This window comes from Diceros bicornis, chromosome 15 (assembly GCF_020826845.1).
Source record: "Diceros bicornis minor isolate mBicDic1 chromosome 15, mDicBic1.mat.cur, whole genome shotgun sequence".
NCBI lineage: Eukaryota > Metazoa > Chordata > Mammalia > Perissodactyla > Rhinocerotidae > Diceros > Diceros bicornis.
The window spans coordinates 3,594,213-3,611,755 of NC_080754.1; the positions used below are offsets into that span (position 1 = coordinate 3,594,213).

General features: G+C 44.6%; 1 protein-coding gene across 2 annotated transcripts; it reads right to left on the bottom strand.

Annotated features, from left to right (window-relative positions):
* Positions 1-9,158: 9,158 nt before the first annotated feature.
* On the bottom strand, positions 9,159-17,002 carry CLDND1 (claudin domain containing 1). 2 transcript variants are annotated; one of them, XM_058555661.1, is made up of 5 exons: positions 16,931-17,002; positions 15,361-15,670; positions 12,523-12,633; positions 10,751-10,888; positions 9,159-10,584 (listed from the first exon to the last, which is right to left on the bottom strand). In XM_058555661.1, exons 2-5 carry the CDS (start codon positions 15,650-15,652, stop codon positions 10,364-10,366), a joined length of 762 nt encoding a protein of 253 aa, XP_058411644.1. In that variant the 5' UTR covers positions 15,653-15,670; positions 16,931-17,002; the 3' UTR covers positions 9,159-10,363. The 2 variants fall into 2 exon arrangements, with proteins under 2 accessions (XP_058411644.1, XP_058411645.1); XM_058555662.1 differs by lacking the exon at positions 16,931-17,002 and adding an exon at positions 15,894-16,527.
* Between the last annotated feature and the right edge of the window lie 541 nt (positions 17,003-17,543).

Here is a 17,543-nt window from a genome sequence, read left to right on the forward strand (position 1 = left end):
AGCTGAGAGGGGCTTTACTCAGAGCCTGACCTATGCCCCCCAGGGTTGAGAACCTGTGGAAGAATATCTGACTCCCTCTTGAAAAGTCTAAAGATTCAAGGGCTGGGCTACATAAGCCTGAAGCAGCGAGACCCCAGGCTAAGTGGAGAGAGACCTAGCCGACCGTGTTTCCCCTCGGAAGGAGCTGAGCTGGGGTCCTAGTAGGCGAGAACCCCTGAACGGCCTGAGAGCAGCCTGACCCCAACAGACAGGAACCAGACCACAGGCACCCGGGGCCGAGGGCGTGGTGAGCAGGCAGCTGAGGAGAGACACTGATCTCACTTGTCGAAGGAACTGCAGCCTGAAGGTCTGCAGAGGGAAGGTCTCTGAGAAACCCCCCAGGTGGCCTTGAAAAGAGAGAGAGCCAGCGATTGTGCACAGGCCCTCAGACGACAACGGTCCCCGCCGCGTAAAACTGCACTTTCTCTGATTATCCTTCCCAGGGTTTGACCATGAGGGGTCAGAAATACTGCCTCTGCATGTAGGAGAAAATGACCGAGGCCAGAGAGAAGCTGACCAAGTCTCCTCCCCTGTCGCAGGCCTCCAGCCGGAGGAAGGCCGAAGCTGAGAGAGGAGGCGGTTTTAACTCTGCATGGCATCATAGTTTTAGTAGGTCACCAACTGGCCTGGAGTGTGATTATCAGACTCGACTGAACTTTCTCATGTCCCTCTCAAAAAGGACAACTTTGTTAATTATTAAGTGACCCAAAAACCTCATTAATTATTATATGGCCCAAAAACCTACCTTAGATTTTATTAAGGTATGGGAAGAACGGATCCATGGAGCTTAAAAGGAGTGATGACAAATAGCATCACCCTCAAACTCGGACTTGACTGCCTACCACAGTCAAGAACTCCAGGGGGCCGTGAAAAAATAAGAACCAACCCAAAACAGGTGGTGAGGGAAAACTTCACTGAAGAGGTAAATATTAAGCTTTGATTAGAAAAATAAATAGGAGTTAGCCAGATAGAAAAAGGTCAGAAAAAGCCATGCAGGAAGAGAAAAAATCTTTTGAAAGCCTGTGGTGTGAAAGTACATTATTCTAGATACTATGACTGCATAACAAATGACCCCAAAATGTAGCAGCATAAAACAACAATTTATTATTGTCTTTTACAGTTCTGTAGGTTGATTGGGCTCAGCTGGGTGGTTCTTGATTGGTGTATCACAGGGTTGTAGGAAGAGGGTGGTTGGGCAGGAGTCATCTGAGGGCTCAGCAGGACTAGACATCCAAGATGGCTGACACGCAGGGCTAGAAGATGATCTTGGCTGTCAGCTGGGAGCTCAGCTTGGGATTCCGACTGCAGCACCTACACAGGGCCTCTCCATGCTGCCTGGGCTTCCAGCATGGCACTGGGTTCTGAGAGGGAACATCCCGCAGGTAAGTATTCTAAAACCAGGTGTTCCAGGAGAACGGGTCTGAAGCCACACAGCCTTTTATGCCCTCATCGTATCACTTCAACCAAACGCTATTGGGCAAAGCAATACAAGCCAGCCCAGATTCAAGGGAGGGGGACAGGGATCCCACCTGTCAATGGGAGGATGGTCAAAGAATTATAGGGCCTTGTATTTAAACTGCTGTGGGCATGGCCCACTGGAAGAACTCAGAGATCAGTGTGTCTGAAGAACAGAAATTGCAGGTGAGAGTGTAAGGCCATTTAAGGAGCTTGGAAGCTGTCCTAAGAGGAATGGGACAAAATTAAAAGGTTGTTGATAAATAAATAACTATCAAGGATAATGTAGGAGATCATAAAAATTATCCATTGAACCAAGAATCTGACTAATTTCCTTTGAAAGAAATAAATTATTGTTTATTAAACATCTACTATTAATCAAGATGAGCACTATTTTAGTAATCAAGCGAGAATTGCATAATATTAGGCAGAGTTCTTTGGGAACAGGGCCTGATGGGAAATGTAGGGTATGATTTCCTCTTGATGAAAAGCTTCCTCTTGATGAATATGCCTCTGAGATGAGGCATCTTCATTCGGCTCTCCGTTAAGGTAGTCATGCTCCCCTTCATTTGTCTATCAAACTTGTAAGTTTATCTAACAATGCCCTGCTTTCCTTATAGGACTTTACTTCATAGTTTATAGATAGGGATATATTGACTTCATCAACTTCTCTGACAGTGTTATATTCAGTTCTGAATTTTTGTCTTCTAACCACGTCAACAAAAAACTTCAGACATTTTCTAGTACAAGTTCTTCATATGAAATGTGCAAAAATCACAAAAGCCTAAGTGATTGAGTGAAATTGTTCATTTGCTATCAGACTCACAAAAAACTGAACACACATCCTCTTCTAGTTTAGGGGGGAGAAAGTATACAGCAATCCCCCTTTATCTGTGGCTTCACTAACTGCAATTTCAGTTACCGTCAGTCAACTGAGGTTTGAAAATATTAAGAAGAAAATTTCAGAAATAAATAATTCATTATTTTTTAAATTGCACACCCTTCTGAGTAGCGTTATGAAATCTCTCACCCTCCCAATCCGTTCCGCCCAGGACGTGACTCATCCCTTAGTCCAGCGGATCCACACTGTAGATGCCACCTGTCCGGTAGTCCCTTAGTAGCCTCTCGGTTATCAGATGGACTGGGGCTTCTGTTCACGTCACCCTTGTTGTACTTAATAATGGCCCCAAAGTGCAAGAGTAGTGATGCTGGCAATTCAGATATGCCAAAGAGGAGCTGTAAAGTGCTTCCTTTAAGTGAAAACGTGTAAGTTCTCTATGAGGAAAGAAAAAAATTGTATACTGAGGTTGCTAAGACCTAAGGTAACTTTATTACAGTATATTGTATAATTGTTCTATTTCTAGTTATTGTTAATCTCTTACTGTGCCTAATTTATAAATTAAACTTTATCATAGGTCTATATGTATAGGGAAAAACATAGTGTGTATACGGTTCGCTACTATAGCAGTTTCAAGCATCCACTGGGGGTCTTGGGACATATCTCCCCCAGATGAGGAGGGACTACTGTATCTATAAATCTCAAAGTCACCTTGAAGGACCAGTTACACAGATTTCCCTCCAAAATGTTAAACTTGAGCTCTTGTTTGTCAATTCTAGTTCTTTCCCAGATAATCTAGTTTCCTGTATATATTTTACAATGGACTTTTTATAGTTTTTAATGATTGCAAGGATTATAACTCAGAAACCTCTCTCTCATTTCTTGAGTGACTACTCTTTGCAAGGCAATGTGGGAGATGTTGAGAGCTACAAAGATTAAATAAGCAATAAGTTCTAGCAGAGAAGAGGACATGCATATTAATCAGTGTCATACAAGGTAGAAAGTGACAGAAGCCATGAGGAGGGGGCTACTCAGCATGCTGTAAGGGGTTCAAAAGAGTAAGACATTTGAAATGAGCTTTTTTCTATTCGGTAAAGAAGTGGTCGTGACTTTTGAAACTGTAATTTCAGTGAAATGATATGGACAGGATTTGAATACATGGAGAACATATTCCAGAAATAAAGACAGCATAACAAGAAGCATGGATCTGAGGAAGTGCAAACTGGGTACAAGCAACAGTGAGTTTGACTAAAATCAAAGGAGGGGAACAGAAATATTGCAAAGATAGGACTAGTTGATGATAGGGCTTAGATGTGAGAGGAAATCTAGACTATTCTAGATTGCTTCTATAAGCAACGTGTCATTGAAAGTTTTTGAGTAGGGGCCGGCGCCATGGCTTAGTAGTTAAGTGCATGCGCTCTGCTGCTGGCGGCCGGGGTTCGGATCCCGGGCGCGCACCGACGTGCCGCTTCTCCGGCCATGCTGAGGCCGCGTCCCACATACAGCAAGGATGTGCAGCTGTGACATACAACTATCTGCTGGGGCTTTGGGGGAAAAAATAAATAAATAAATAAATAAAATCTTTAGAAAAAAAGAAAGTTTTTGAGTAAAAGGTTGATGTGATCAAATCTATGCTTTTGCAAATTAGACTGGCAGGCTATGAAAAATGGTTACGGGAGACAGAGCTGGCGGCAAGACCAGCAGAGGCTACTGTCATCATCCAGTAGCCAGAACCAGGGTAGGGCAGGAGGGTTTCAGTGAGATCGACATTATGGGAGTAGACTCAAAAAGCCTTGGTAACTGATGGGATGGATATATAAGGTCAGGGAACAGGAGGAGTCAAAGACAATGCCATTGAAAGTCTAGGAGGTGGGAGAAACATAAAGAAAATGGGACTTAGAGAAATTATGAGAAGAAAGAAAGAAATCTGGACATATTAAGTTTGAAGTATCAGGAAAACATTCCACTGGAGCTGTCTTCAAGGCAGTTAGAAATGGAGACCTAGAGCTTAGGAGAGAAGGCACGCCTGGGGATCTGGAAACATCTGTAGATGAATTATGGTAAGGTTACCATTTAAGAAAGCTTTAGATGTGCTGGGCACCATGCTGAGTGCTTTATGTGTATTATTTAAGCCTCACAACAAACATGGAGAGTGGACATTATTATCCCACCGAGACCTAGAGAAGTGATGTCAATTGCCCAAAGTTTCTCCAGCTGTAAAAAGAAGGAAGCGCTGGGATTCAAGTAGATCTGTCTGAATCCAGAGCAGTTCTGCAGAAGTGACAGTCACGAGTCAACGAGACAGCAGTCCACTTGTTCATCTACAACGGCATCCAGCACCCAGGAGGGAGTCCCTGCCTGTCATCTTCTTAGTTCAGCGGGGCAAGTGTGGGAGCACGGCCTGGGGCGATGGCTGGATAGTTAGGATAATAAGAGGGGGTTCTGCGCCTCTAAAGAAGTCCTAGAAGGGGTTTTAGCCCCAAGTGTTTGAATTCTTTCTAGAATTTTTAAAGATAATTTCTTATCTTTCATATCTTTGACTGCTCCTTTAAGTCCAGGGCAACAAGAAAAGTTCCACTCTGCAGCTTATTACAAGTGCTCACGACTAACACCCCAGGCTGGCCCTACGGTGTGTGCTGAAATCTGCTGCCACCCTTAGCACCTAAAATGAGCAGTCCAAATCAGACTGCGTTGCCTGTGGTAGGAGCTGACTTCAGGAGGCTGAGAATCCATGCTCCTCCTGTGCCCTCAATGGACCTGGATCCAATTTAAACAAGATAAAGACAGACTTTTGGTGCAGCTAATCTTAAATCACCAACCAATGCTTAGCAAAATCATTTAAAAACCAAAAATCCCACACCAGTGCAGCCTGTTTGAGAAAAAGAATAAAAACACAAGCTTTAAAAAATTCTTCCACTTTGAGATGCTAGTATGGCTAAAAAGCCTGTGTAGTGAAGCTCTGTCTGTTTTGAAATGAACCTTAGCTGGAAACTAGATTCTCCAAGATATGTAGCACCAGCCCCAGCCCTAATCCCTGCTCAGTGCAGCCACAGGCACGACAGCTCCAAGTCCTGCTCGTACGAGAGCCTGACTGCAGCCAGGCCATGGGCTACCTCCTGCCCGGGCGCTCCGTTGGCCTCCAAATAATACCTAACATTTGCTGGGCTCTGATGCTTCAGGATCTGGGTACCTTCTTATTTAACCCTCGCAGTCACCCGTCAGGGCGGATACTATTTTGTCCTCATTTTATACGTCCCTTCTCAAGCATTCTGGATTGTGTACAGGTTAATGTCAATCACTCATGCCTCTGTCCTTCCCAGTTCTAACCAAAAGAGTAGGATGCAATGAACTGATAAGCAAACAGGGATCAAAGTATTCACTTTCTTTAGGCCGTTTCTCCCCAAACTACAGGGTCCCTGAGAGTACTGGACTAGAGAAAGTCATTTGGAATTGAAGCCAAAACAGACAAGGCTTCCTATTACCTCCCGCCAAACTTTAACCTTAGGACCAGCCGCCGGCATGTCTGGTCTGCAGGCAGGCTCTTCACACACATCTCTAGTCAGCAGTGGTGTGATGGACTGGGGCCCGGCTCAAAGGGCCAGTCACCAGCAGAAGACAGTGCTGGGAAGCATGAGGTAGAAGTGGCTTCCAGAAAGCAGGCAGTTTACTCAACAGAGCCCACTGTCTCTTTCTAACCACCTGCCTAGGAGAGAATCCTATCTCTTGCTTTTAAATGTAGTTTTCAAACATGGTTTTCAAACATAGCTCCCACTGGAATCACTCGGAAAGGTTTAAAAAATTGAAGTGACCTGGCTACACCCCAGACCAACTAAATCAGGATCTCTAGGGCACAATATTTTTTCAAGTTCTCCAGGAGATTCCCATGTGCAGGCTGGGCTGAGAACCACCACTTTCTGGGCTCGGTAACTCCATCCCCTCTTAATGCAGCCAGTCATACCAGCATTTTTTGAGTGGCTACTTGATGCAGAGCAATTTAAATAATCCTCATTGCAACTCTTGAGGCAGGAAAGTGGGACTTGGAAAGCCCACGTGACAGACCTGGGATCACAAATTAGGTGTTCTGTCTCCTGAGCCAGATACGTAACCGCCATACACTGTGCTGCCTTTGGTGGGTGCCACGATTCCAGCAATCTCTGCAATCAGATACTAGTCCTTCCTCCGTAGGGAGGAGCCAAGAGGGTTGAGAAACTGGAAGAGTTCATTCCAATACTCTCTCCTTAAAGAGAACACAACCTCCTTCCGTGGGAATTGAGGAGGAAGAACATGGGTTTCTAGCAACTAACTTTTGTAGAGATTTGAAAATGTGTGGTAGGGAGTAATAAATCAACAGTCAGAGAGGGTTAGAACTGTCAAGCAGCTAAAGTCAAATAGCATAGTTTTTAAAACAGAATCAGCTTCACAGTTTTGAACAGCCATCCTCAGTATCTTGAGACTGCGAGTAAGAAAACTGGATAGCACAGTCCATCAAGACAGCGAAGGAAGGTGCCGTGGGAGATTATCGGAACAAGAATCAAAGCCACTTGTGAACCTACTGGTGCCTATACACGCTGAGCAGAGAAAACCAGAACAGAGGCTGCAGGAGAGGCAAGGTGAGGCTGAACGGGGAGGCATTACCTCAAAACTCAAATATTTTAAAAGGTGAAGACAAAACAGAAAGAGAATTATCTTTCTCTCTGTATTTCATATTTTTAAAACTCTGCAAAGGTGGAAAGCAATATAAATTGGATCTTGCTTTATATGAGCTGGCCGAAAGTGTGTAAATCTTAATGTCAAATAATGTATTAATTTTGCTAATAGCAATTTTAGCACTGAAAAGGCTTTAAATGATTCTTATGGTGACTTCTTCTATAGAGCAAATAATTACTCTAATTTATTCTTTTTGCAATTTAGAATTTTCACATGAGGATTTGCAAGACACTGGCATAGATCATAATTTGATCCAAGGGAAAACTGCACCTCGTTAGCAGAGCGTGTTGGAACACCTGATGAGCAACAGAAAGAGAATTCCTATGAGCAGAAGTTATTTCCTTGTTTCACTCCTCTCTTTTCACGGTGTGAATCAGTATTGCCTTATGAAAGGAGGAAAAAAGACCCCACCCAACTGTCCAGGACAGAGCTGCATTGAGCTTGTGAAATACCAATCTGTATCTTCAGAACTGCACCCATTATCTTCTCCTTTAGCTCCTAGGAAACTTCAGGAAGTGTCGCCACTGGCAAAATCAGATTAATTCAAGTTTGTTTTCATTTCCGGCAAAAGTTTACATGCCGGTTAAATTTTAAAATGCTCTCACACTATTTTATAGTCAGTTGAAGATGACTGGATCTATGCTACAAGTTTTAACAGTGCTAGTCCACAATTTGATGTCTCCAAAATGGAAAAACAAACTCTACCTTGATTTGTTGTATGGTCATCTCATTCTGCTCACTGGTGTGACTAAATCAGGTCACCTACAAGTGACTTATCAACTCTATCCTCCCCCCAGCACACACGCACTAATACTTAACAGCAGGCAAAACCTTAACACGCCACTATTACATTAACAAATTCCTGAGACCCTAGTGTATCAGGACAGATAGCAGGCACACAGTGTTAACTGAACAATTATTTCGCCTTTTACGTTATACCAACTTTTACTGTTTTTATGGCTACCCCTAAGAAACTTTGAAATGAGTCTTTTGCTGAAGAGGATATAGATGATGTATTTATTCACATCATTTAATGAGATTAGGAACCATTAAATTAAGATTTTAAAACATTACGATTTTAAGTTGCCATAAAACTCATGTTCTGAAAAACTTGAAAGTTTTTTACTTGGACCGTTGCTTTCAAAGATTACGTGAAAGGAGATCAATAGGACTTTACTTGCCACTGATTTTATGTAGTATTAGTTTAATCAAAAACAGTCAAATATCAGTAATTTCATACGGTTCCACCTGATTAGAATCATGCATCAGCTGAAAAACTAATTTTCACACCAAATGAAACAATGAAGCCCTATGTATTCCAAAGAAAAAAGTCTTTGCAAGAGAGGATGACCTCAGCTACTCTGAAATGTGCTTAAAACATCAACTACCACACACAGTCAATGCCAGGGCCCATGGTGCTGCTCTCCAGGTTTGAGGATGCCACGGGGGAGGCTGTAACCTGAGTCTGATTCTGAGTTCCCACAGTGCACATTACAGACTGGGGTCAGGCTGACAGGCACAGGTGACTTTCGTGTAAAGAGGCAGGCACGGTTTAAAATAAATAACTTCCCAATACAAAAATGTCATGTTGGGCAATAATTTTAAAATTCCATTCCCAAAAGTGTTCTGTGTTTGTTCACTTAGCTCTTCTACCTTCCACAGAAGATGCTGGAAGGCAATGAAACTTCAAGTTAGGAGGAGGTAGACCTGAGTAACCAGCCGTCTCACAGGCAATAATCGGCTGCAGAGTCACACTGGCTTTGTGGTGTCAGAAGCTGACCTGATCATCTCTTTAATGTAGAACACAAACAGCCACAGCCATTAAGTGGCTTTATGAAAAACCAGCCACATTAAGTTTGATGCACAGATCACAAAACTACTTTGAACACAGGTTTTAAAACTCTGAAACATAAGAGATAAGAGTCTCTTCTTTTCTAATGGGGGCAAGGAGTTCCCACACTTTCTGGAAGATAAAAGAGAGACCCAAACTGGACATTAGGATAGGCCTGCAGAGCAACAATGTGTTTTCCACAGAGAACCACAGAGATCCTCACTCAGAATCTTGTATTTCTTTATCCTGAGGTATTGAGATTTACATCAACCCAGACACCATACACAATTCAGTGTCTCGTCTCACTTTTTTATTTTTTAAAAAAGACAGATTTAGGATATTGTAAGAAATTACTAAGTTACATTTTTTAAAATCTGTCAAGTGCTACAGTAATGGAATAAATAAATAAGATTTTTTTAAAGTTCAATGTTTATAGACATATTTATAAAAAATGACTGAATTCGAAGACATTCAATAACATTGATACACATCAGGAAGGGATTTAGGCAAGGAAAGGCACATCGTTTCACCACAAGAAATAAAGACCAGAGTCGGAAGTTAATGACCAGCCGAAACTTTAGGTCTTGTGGTAGTTTTCCTAGCTGGGGAGGGTCATTATGGTGGAACTTTCTTTATGGTACTTAGCTGGAATAAATAGATAGCAGTTGCAGACTTTTACTCTGTGACCCCGATACAGTGTTAAAAAGAAAGCTCTCTTAATAAGCCTGATGTGTGAAGGAAGGAGCAAAATCCAAAATGGTTTGGTGGTACCAAAAGTCCTATTGACATCTCAAGGAGAGTTTAAAAAAAAAAACGTAAAATAAGGTCAGTCTTCTTGTCTGGCTGAATTGGAATTCTTGCAGATCCAAAGCTAAAATTTCAAGGAAACACTACATTTTTCGCTTCCTTTCTTGTAGACAGAAACAGTGTAGACAAACAGCTGCCATATTCCACCTCGGATGAAGCTATATGCCAACATTTAGGGGAAAGGATCTTAGATATTTCCCTATTTTATAGAGCTTAAGTCTTGGAAAATAGCACTAATACCTCTGGCTGACTGATCATCTACAACAGCAAAGCAAGCCTAAGTTTTGACAAGGATAAGAGGTTTCCCAACGAAACTATAGAGTTGCCAAATGAATGAAAAAGTTACTTTACTGAAAAGTCTAACAGACATCAGCAGAACCTGCTTTGGGTCAATTTCCCACTATCAATTTTCTTTCACAAATTTGTGCCAAGTGTCTACCCATTTCCTTCTGTCTGCACTCTGAACCTAGATCAGTTTGTTTGAAAGATGGATTCACTCAGAGTAATCTATATAAATTTTAGTGGCATTAAGAAACCACTGTCTGTGTGAATAAATAAAATGGATTTTTAGGATAAAATGGTATATCCACAAAAAAAATTTAAAAACAATGGGGGGGGGAGACAAGGGAACATATTAATATTAAAAAATAATAAGAACGGCAATTGTAAAGCAGGCAGCTTCCCACTCATGCCACGCGATACGCCTTCATTAAGGTGTACTCCTTCCGGTTGGTGTGAGCAGCCCAGATGAAGAGAGCGGAAGCCATGAACTGTAAGGGCGCTGAGACGCAGGCCAGGCAGAAGGACCATCCAAATTCGCCGGAAACATTCTCAGGCAGCTCTAGCCTCTGGTGGAGCAGTTCAATTCCGGCTACATAACAACTCACTGAGCCCAGAGTACACAGACCTTGGAGGAAAATTCAGAAAACAAAACAAAACATGGCAGGTAAGAGCACAGGAAGAGCTTTTCCGGCAACATGACAGGCAGTAATATGTGAATGCTTAAGAATGACAACTCTCTGTCTCTAAGGAGACAGGAAGAAGATGACAGGTACGTATGAGACAAGACCCACCTGCGAGGAGATGGAGAACGCCGGTGGCGATGGTGGGATACAAGCTTCGGCAGATGCAAGCACAAAGGCCAATCAAAGCCCCAAAGCACATCAAACCCAGACTAACGAAAGGCAGAAGGAACTGGCAACGCCAAAGATCTGATTGAACAAAGAGAGAGAAAGAAATGTCACCATGATTTCAAACAGTTTTCTCACAACTGCAATTTCCTTCATATTCTAATTAGATCTTTTCTCACAAAGTGAGAACGAAGTCCTTCCATATTGCGGTTTCTTTTCTAAAGCACACTGTTTAAAAGGATGCGAACTTTGCTGATAAAGGTAGAAGGAGAGGAACAGTTTACAGTTCCTAAGGGCCTACTACGCGTCACGGTTCTACACATGCTGTGTGTATTATCCTCCCAATGATCCTAGGAGGAAGGTACTATTATTATCATCTCCATTTTACAAATGAGGATAAATAACTTGTACAGGGTAACGCAGTAAGTGCAAAGCCAGCATCTGAAGGAAAACATCCTGGCTCTACATACGAACAAACCTAAGTCCTTACAGGATCTCAGGCAGGAAACAAGTCAATGAACGGTGACAGTAAAAGCTCCAGGAAAGAATACACAAAGCAGAGCAGAGCACCTGGTCTATGCCAGGCAGTCAACAAGGGGCAGTTTTTTTTTTTTTTTTAAAGGTTTATTTTTATTTATTATTTGTTTTTTGTGAGGAAGATCAGCCCTGAGCGAACATCCATGCCAATCCTCCTCTTTTTTGCTGAGAAAGACCGGCCCTGAGCTAACATCTGTGCCGATCTTCCTCCACTTTATGTGGGACGCCGCCACAGCATGGCCTGACAAGCGGTGCGTCGGTGCACACCCAGGATCCAAACCCGGGCGGCCAGCAGCGGAGCAAGCACTTAACCACTACGCCCTGGGGCCCGGGGCAGTTTTACTTATGATCAATTCCCTCAACAACATAAGAAAGCCGATGACTTGACAAAGCTTCCCATTCCACTTCCAAATGATTTTAATTATTAGCAATGTACTAATATCAACTCTAAACCAAATCCTACCTTTTAGTGCTGGTTTCACTTTCTGGAACCACATACAAGTCTTTTCTCTAACTTCTCTTCAAACGCTGCTAGAAATAAATTTCCCCCTATCATTCGCAATGCAAAGCTGAGTACATGCCAATTATTCAATGCTTCCTCTCATGACTCGGTCCTTCTTCCAGGCAAGCTCCAGGAAGTCTCTCTAGCCTGGAAACCAGGGGCAAACCTGAAGACAGTATTTCCTGGGCAGCCCAACCATCCAGGAATAGAATGTTCCTAACAGATACACTTTTGTTACTACAACCTACAACTCAATGAACACTGTGGCAGGCCTGACCCTCAGCTGACTCATAGAGATCTTGCACTCAACTTTTTTCACATATTCCTATTTGAACTCAGCTGAAGTGTTTAACTCAAACAGGAATTTATTATTTATCCCTATTTAGATTTCCTCTTTAAATGGGCCCACTAATAACATCTTTTGAGGGGTCCGGATTCTGTCATCCAGTGTATTAGCTGCTTCTCTCAACTTCATATTTGCAATGTGGTAAGTATGTATCTCACTTCTAAAATATCATACCAACAGAACAGAGCTCATTGGGATACCGTTAGAGATCTTACTTCAAGTTGACACAATGTACTAATTCATCTTATTCAAAAAACAGAGTTCAACAAAAGGCAAATAAAATTATTTCCCTTTTTCCCCCGATTGTCCTGCTGAGATCAAAGTACTCACAGGTCCGAAGTAGATCAATCCCACTATTATGGTTTCCAGGATCAACATATTTCTCCATGAACTGCTCAGTCAGCGTTAAACCTATGCATTTTGTGACCACATCAAATGACTCTGGAACAAGAATAACAATGATTGCTTATTGTTTTAATTATAAACATTTAACAAAAATCTCTTTTACTAATTATTCTCTGAAATAAAGTGATACAGAAACATGTCTCCGAGGGGACAGCAACCTCTCTGGCCCTGAGTGACACACAGGTTTCATCAATGCCCAATGGGTGCCAGCGGTTCTCAGTGGCGGGCTTAAGACATGGGCACAAAGAAGGGGAAAAAGTAGGAGTAAAATGAATGAGAACAGACAGGTAAGAAGACCAAGAAGGAGGAGGAGGCGGGGCAGGGCCTGAAATAAACAGGGACTTTGATCTTCTCCCCCAAACCTATTCCACCCATCTTCCCCATCTCAGGTAATGACAATTCTATCCTTCTAGTTCCTCAGACCAGAAACTTTTGAGTCATTCTTGCCCCCACGCATTCCATCAGGAAATCCTAGTGACTCTACCTTCAAACTACACCTAGAGGGGCTGGCCCCGTGGCTTAGCAGTTAAGTGCTTGCACTCTGCTACTGGCAGCCCGAGTTCAGATCCCGGGCGCGCACCAACGCACTGCTTATCCAGCCATGCTGAGGCGGCGTCCCACATACAGCAACTAGAACGATGTGCAACTATGACATACAACTATCTACTGGGGCTTTGGGGAGAAAAAGGGGAAAAAAAGGAGGAGGACTGGCAAGACATGTTAGCTCAGGGCTGGTCTTCCTCAGCAAAAAGAGGAGGATTGGCATGGATGTTAGCTCAGGGCTGATCTTCCTCACACGAAAAAAAATACACCTAGAATCCAGCCAATGCTCAGTGCTACCACCCTGGTCTGAGTCACAATCATTTCTCATCTGAATCAGTGCAACAGCCTCCTAACCAGTCTCCTGGCTTCCACCTTTGCCTGCCGCCTGTCTGTTTTCAACACATTAGCCTAGATGACCAGATGATCTCTCCTCTGCTCAAAGCCACCCAATGGCTCTACCACATTCCGAGTAAAAACCAAAGTCTTCATCATGCCTAGGGAATCCTGCACGACCTGCCCTACTCCACTTCTAGAGTACGTCTGACAGCACACCCAACACTCCCCCCACCTCCATTCCAGCCCAGTGGCTTCCTTGCTGGTCCTTGACTATTTCAGGCATGCTCCCACCACAAGGCCTTTGCAGTGGTTGTTCCTTCCAACCTACATGATCCCCCCAGCCTCTACAATTACCCATATGACCAACTCCTTCACCTATATCAAGTCTTTACTCAAGTGGTGTCTTCTTGTTGAAGCCTATCCTGCCTATACCACTGAATATCATAACTTACACCCACCAACATCCCCTTCCCTATGTATTTCCAAATCCCCTTTATTTTGCTGTATTTGCCCAGAGCACATGTCATCTGCTAACATCTATATAATTATTTATTCTGTTTATACTGTTACACTTTCTTATTCTGTTTACTGCCTGTCACTCCTTCTTAGAACATCAGCTCCCCAGGATGTCTGTTTTTCTCTCATGTCCTCCAAGCTACTCGGCCATGGAACATGGAGGCATGTCATAAATATTTGTTGAATGAACGATAAATGATTCTAAGATTCAAGTATCAAGTGCTCCTATGCTCTCATAAGTAGAACTGAACATTTTACAATTAATTTTAACCAACTTTCCCCCTTTTCTTTTTTTTTTTTGTGAGGAAGATCAGCCCTATGCTAACTTCTGCCAATCCTCCTCTTTTTTACTGAGGAAGACTGGCCCTGGGCTAACATCCGTGCCCATCTTCCTCCACTTCATATGGGAAGCCGCCACAGCATGGCTTGCCAAGTGGTGCGTTGGCACGCGCCCAGGATCCGAACCGGCGAACCCCGGGCCGCTGCAGCAGAGCGCGTGCACTTAACCGCTTGCGCCACCGGGCCGGCCAGCCCCCCATCTTTCCCCTCTTTTGACAACGACTTTCTTTTTTCCATGTATAATCACAACCATCATCCTTTTGCTGTAATGGTAACTCAGCCTGTTCTGCTATGATGTGAATACAGTGCTTCCCACTAAGAGGCCAAGAGAAGTAGTCATAAACAGAAACAAATTGTAAAGTTTTCCCTTTTTACAAAGAGCTCTAAAGCATCCATTTTAACTACTGGAAATTAAAATTTTTAAATATTAACAATGCTTGCAAAATAAACCTGAGACAATTTCTTTAGATTTCTTTTTTACTTCTGTAATGCATATTTTAACCTAGAAATTCTATCAAGATTGTCGTAAAACAGCCTCAAATACGCACAGATTTAAATGTAGATTTGGTCAAATTATATCCTCTAAGATTTAGAGGGCAAATGATAACATCTACTAAAACACAGCTAATACATAAAAGGAGTACCAATTTATATTTGTTGACTTGATTTTGCATATTAGTTCTTTTACCAGTTACCAAGTAAAGTCTTCCAATGTACTTTTCCAACTATTTCCTCACGACGTGTGCGAGATTAACGAAGAATTTTAATGAGTGGGTAAATAAATACAAAGATTTAAAATGGTTCTCCCAAGATAAGGACAGTCCCTCATCCAACCAATATTAATAAGCTCCATGGTAATCCATGGAAGTCAGGGAGAGAAGGTGGTAGGGAGAGAACAGACACATAACATCGATTTCTTTGGGGAGAACAAAAACCCACAAACCTGCCTCTACGTAACTGGGCCTCATCACATGCCTTTGTCTATTACTGAGTAGGTGAAGGCGACAGAAGGTAAAACAAGAGAAATACCTGTCCTCTCTGGTGGGCTGTACCAATATGTGTTTTGGGGAATAGTGATACATCGTCTCCACAATCCCATTGTGCCATTGTATCGGAAAAGCGCATCATTATAAGTCTTTTCATCTGCCTCATCACTGGCAAAGTCGTTCCAGATGCTTTTGTTCAAATCACTGGAATTTTCTTGAACTGGACTTCGATATTCATACCAGAAGTCTGTGCCGATTGAGGCTGCCATGTAGATGGTGGAAATGAGGCTAAGCACACAAGCAATTACAAACGCTGTAGCAAAACGGTTATCCATTCTGGCATTCAGACTGCTCTGTTTAAAAGTTGAAGAAAGATGAAAAGTTAGACCTCAAGGACAAATAGAGATTATTTTCAAAGGAATTATCTCAAAATCACCCTTGACCCTATTCCCCCATCCCTTGGCTCTTTAAAGTAACGTATGATTATTGAGGAATTAAAAAAAAAAATAGCAAGCATGTTCTTAAGTTCAAAACAAAACTCATGATCATGAAAGTACTTATTGGATGCTCACATACCCAGGACGCTACGGAGACAGAGGTCTTGTTCTCTAGTCTATCACCTGCACACTAAAACAGACAACACTGAAGTGGACATACACGTTACAGATACAAACAACAGACATGCCCGAGTCAGCAACGCGCCGTGCACACCTCTGTAATTACAGACTGAATTTTTATACAAGCTGCAGAGCATTGAGCGTTCTGGGTTTGAGTATGAAAAGGGCAGAGGAAAGGAAGCAGAGGAAATCGGCTCTTCCTCTGAGGAGGGAAACCTTCTAAAACAAGGGAAAGAGTCGGGAGCTATTTGGAAGACAGAGTTGAAGATGCTCGTTAACCCACAGAGAAAGGTTGTTCCAGGCGCACAGAACAGCAGAGAACATGTAATACGCTAGATACTAATCTGCCCCTAATCCATTCAGGCTGAGCCAACTCCCCTGCGCTGCCGAATCTTCACTCCCATCTACTCTCCCCATTCCTCGTACTTCTGAACCTCCTCACCTGCAAACTAAACGATCCCTCCTATTCGGGAAAACAGGAGCCCTCCCAAGGCGTGGAAGGCTGCACGGCAGCGGTAAATGGCCGCAGGACCATGACTCAGGGCGGCCCAGCCGAGTCGGGCTCTGGAGCGTCCGCCGAGACCCCCGACGCCGGGCAGAGGCGCCCGGGAGCCGGCGCGTCAGGGGACGGGGGAGCCGGGGCCGGCGCTCACACCGTCAGCAGGAGCCGCAGAGCCGGTTCTGAGCCTTCGTCCTCACGACCCTCTCCATCCCGGGCGCTCCCGACCTCGGAGGGTCCCGGCACGGCGGCGGGCCGCCCGGCCGGACCCCGGGCGCTGTCACCCGGCGGGCGCACGGCGGGCCGGGGGTCGAGGCGGCCCCCGCGGCCCGGCCAGGGGCCCGTCCGCGCCAGGCCCCGCCTCGCCCGCTCGGCCGGGACCGCCGTCCAGCCCCGCAGCCCCGCCGCCCCGCCGCGCACGGGGGCCCCTCTCACCCGCCGGCAACGGCGGCCCGCCACGCGGCCCCCGCCCGCCCCAGCGCCGGCCGCGCACTCACCGCCCATCCTCCTGCTCCGCCGGCCTCGCCGTCCAGCGCGGACCGCGGCCCCTGCCCTCCGCGCGCCTTCTCTGACGCACTTCCCGCAGAGCCCGCCCCCCCATCGCCCTCGCGCCGCCCCGCCCGCCGGGCCCGGAGCCCCGGGGCTTGTGGGAGTTGTAGGCGGGACGGAGCGGAGCGGCTGGCGGTGTTCGGGCCCCCAGGGACTTGTGGGGGTTGTAGGCGGGACGGTGGGGTGGTGAGCACCGGCGCCGCGCGGGGCATTGTGGGGGATGTAGTTCCGCGGCGGAGGGCGGGCACGTCTGTGCGCCAAAGGCGGCTGTGGGCTGACGGCTTCATGTTTTCGCGAGGTCCGCAGAGTAAGGCGAGCTGTCCGCGGTCAACGCTAGTTATTGACTGTGACCTCTATAACTCAGGCGTTCCAGTCCTGTGTTCCCCCTATCACACTGCCGTACCTCTAAATTTGTGAACAGCCATGAGATTACACTTTTTAAATATTAACCCGCTTATTTCCTCTCCCACAACCTCACTCTCATTGGAGCAGACAGTCTTCCTGGTTTTGTTGCCTAACTTTAGACCAAGAAGGATGTGCCTTGACCGTACTCTTCTAAAA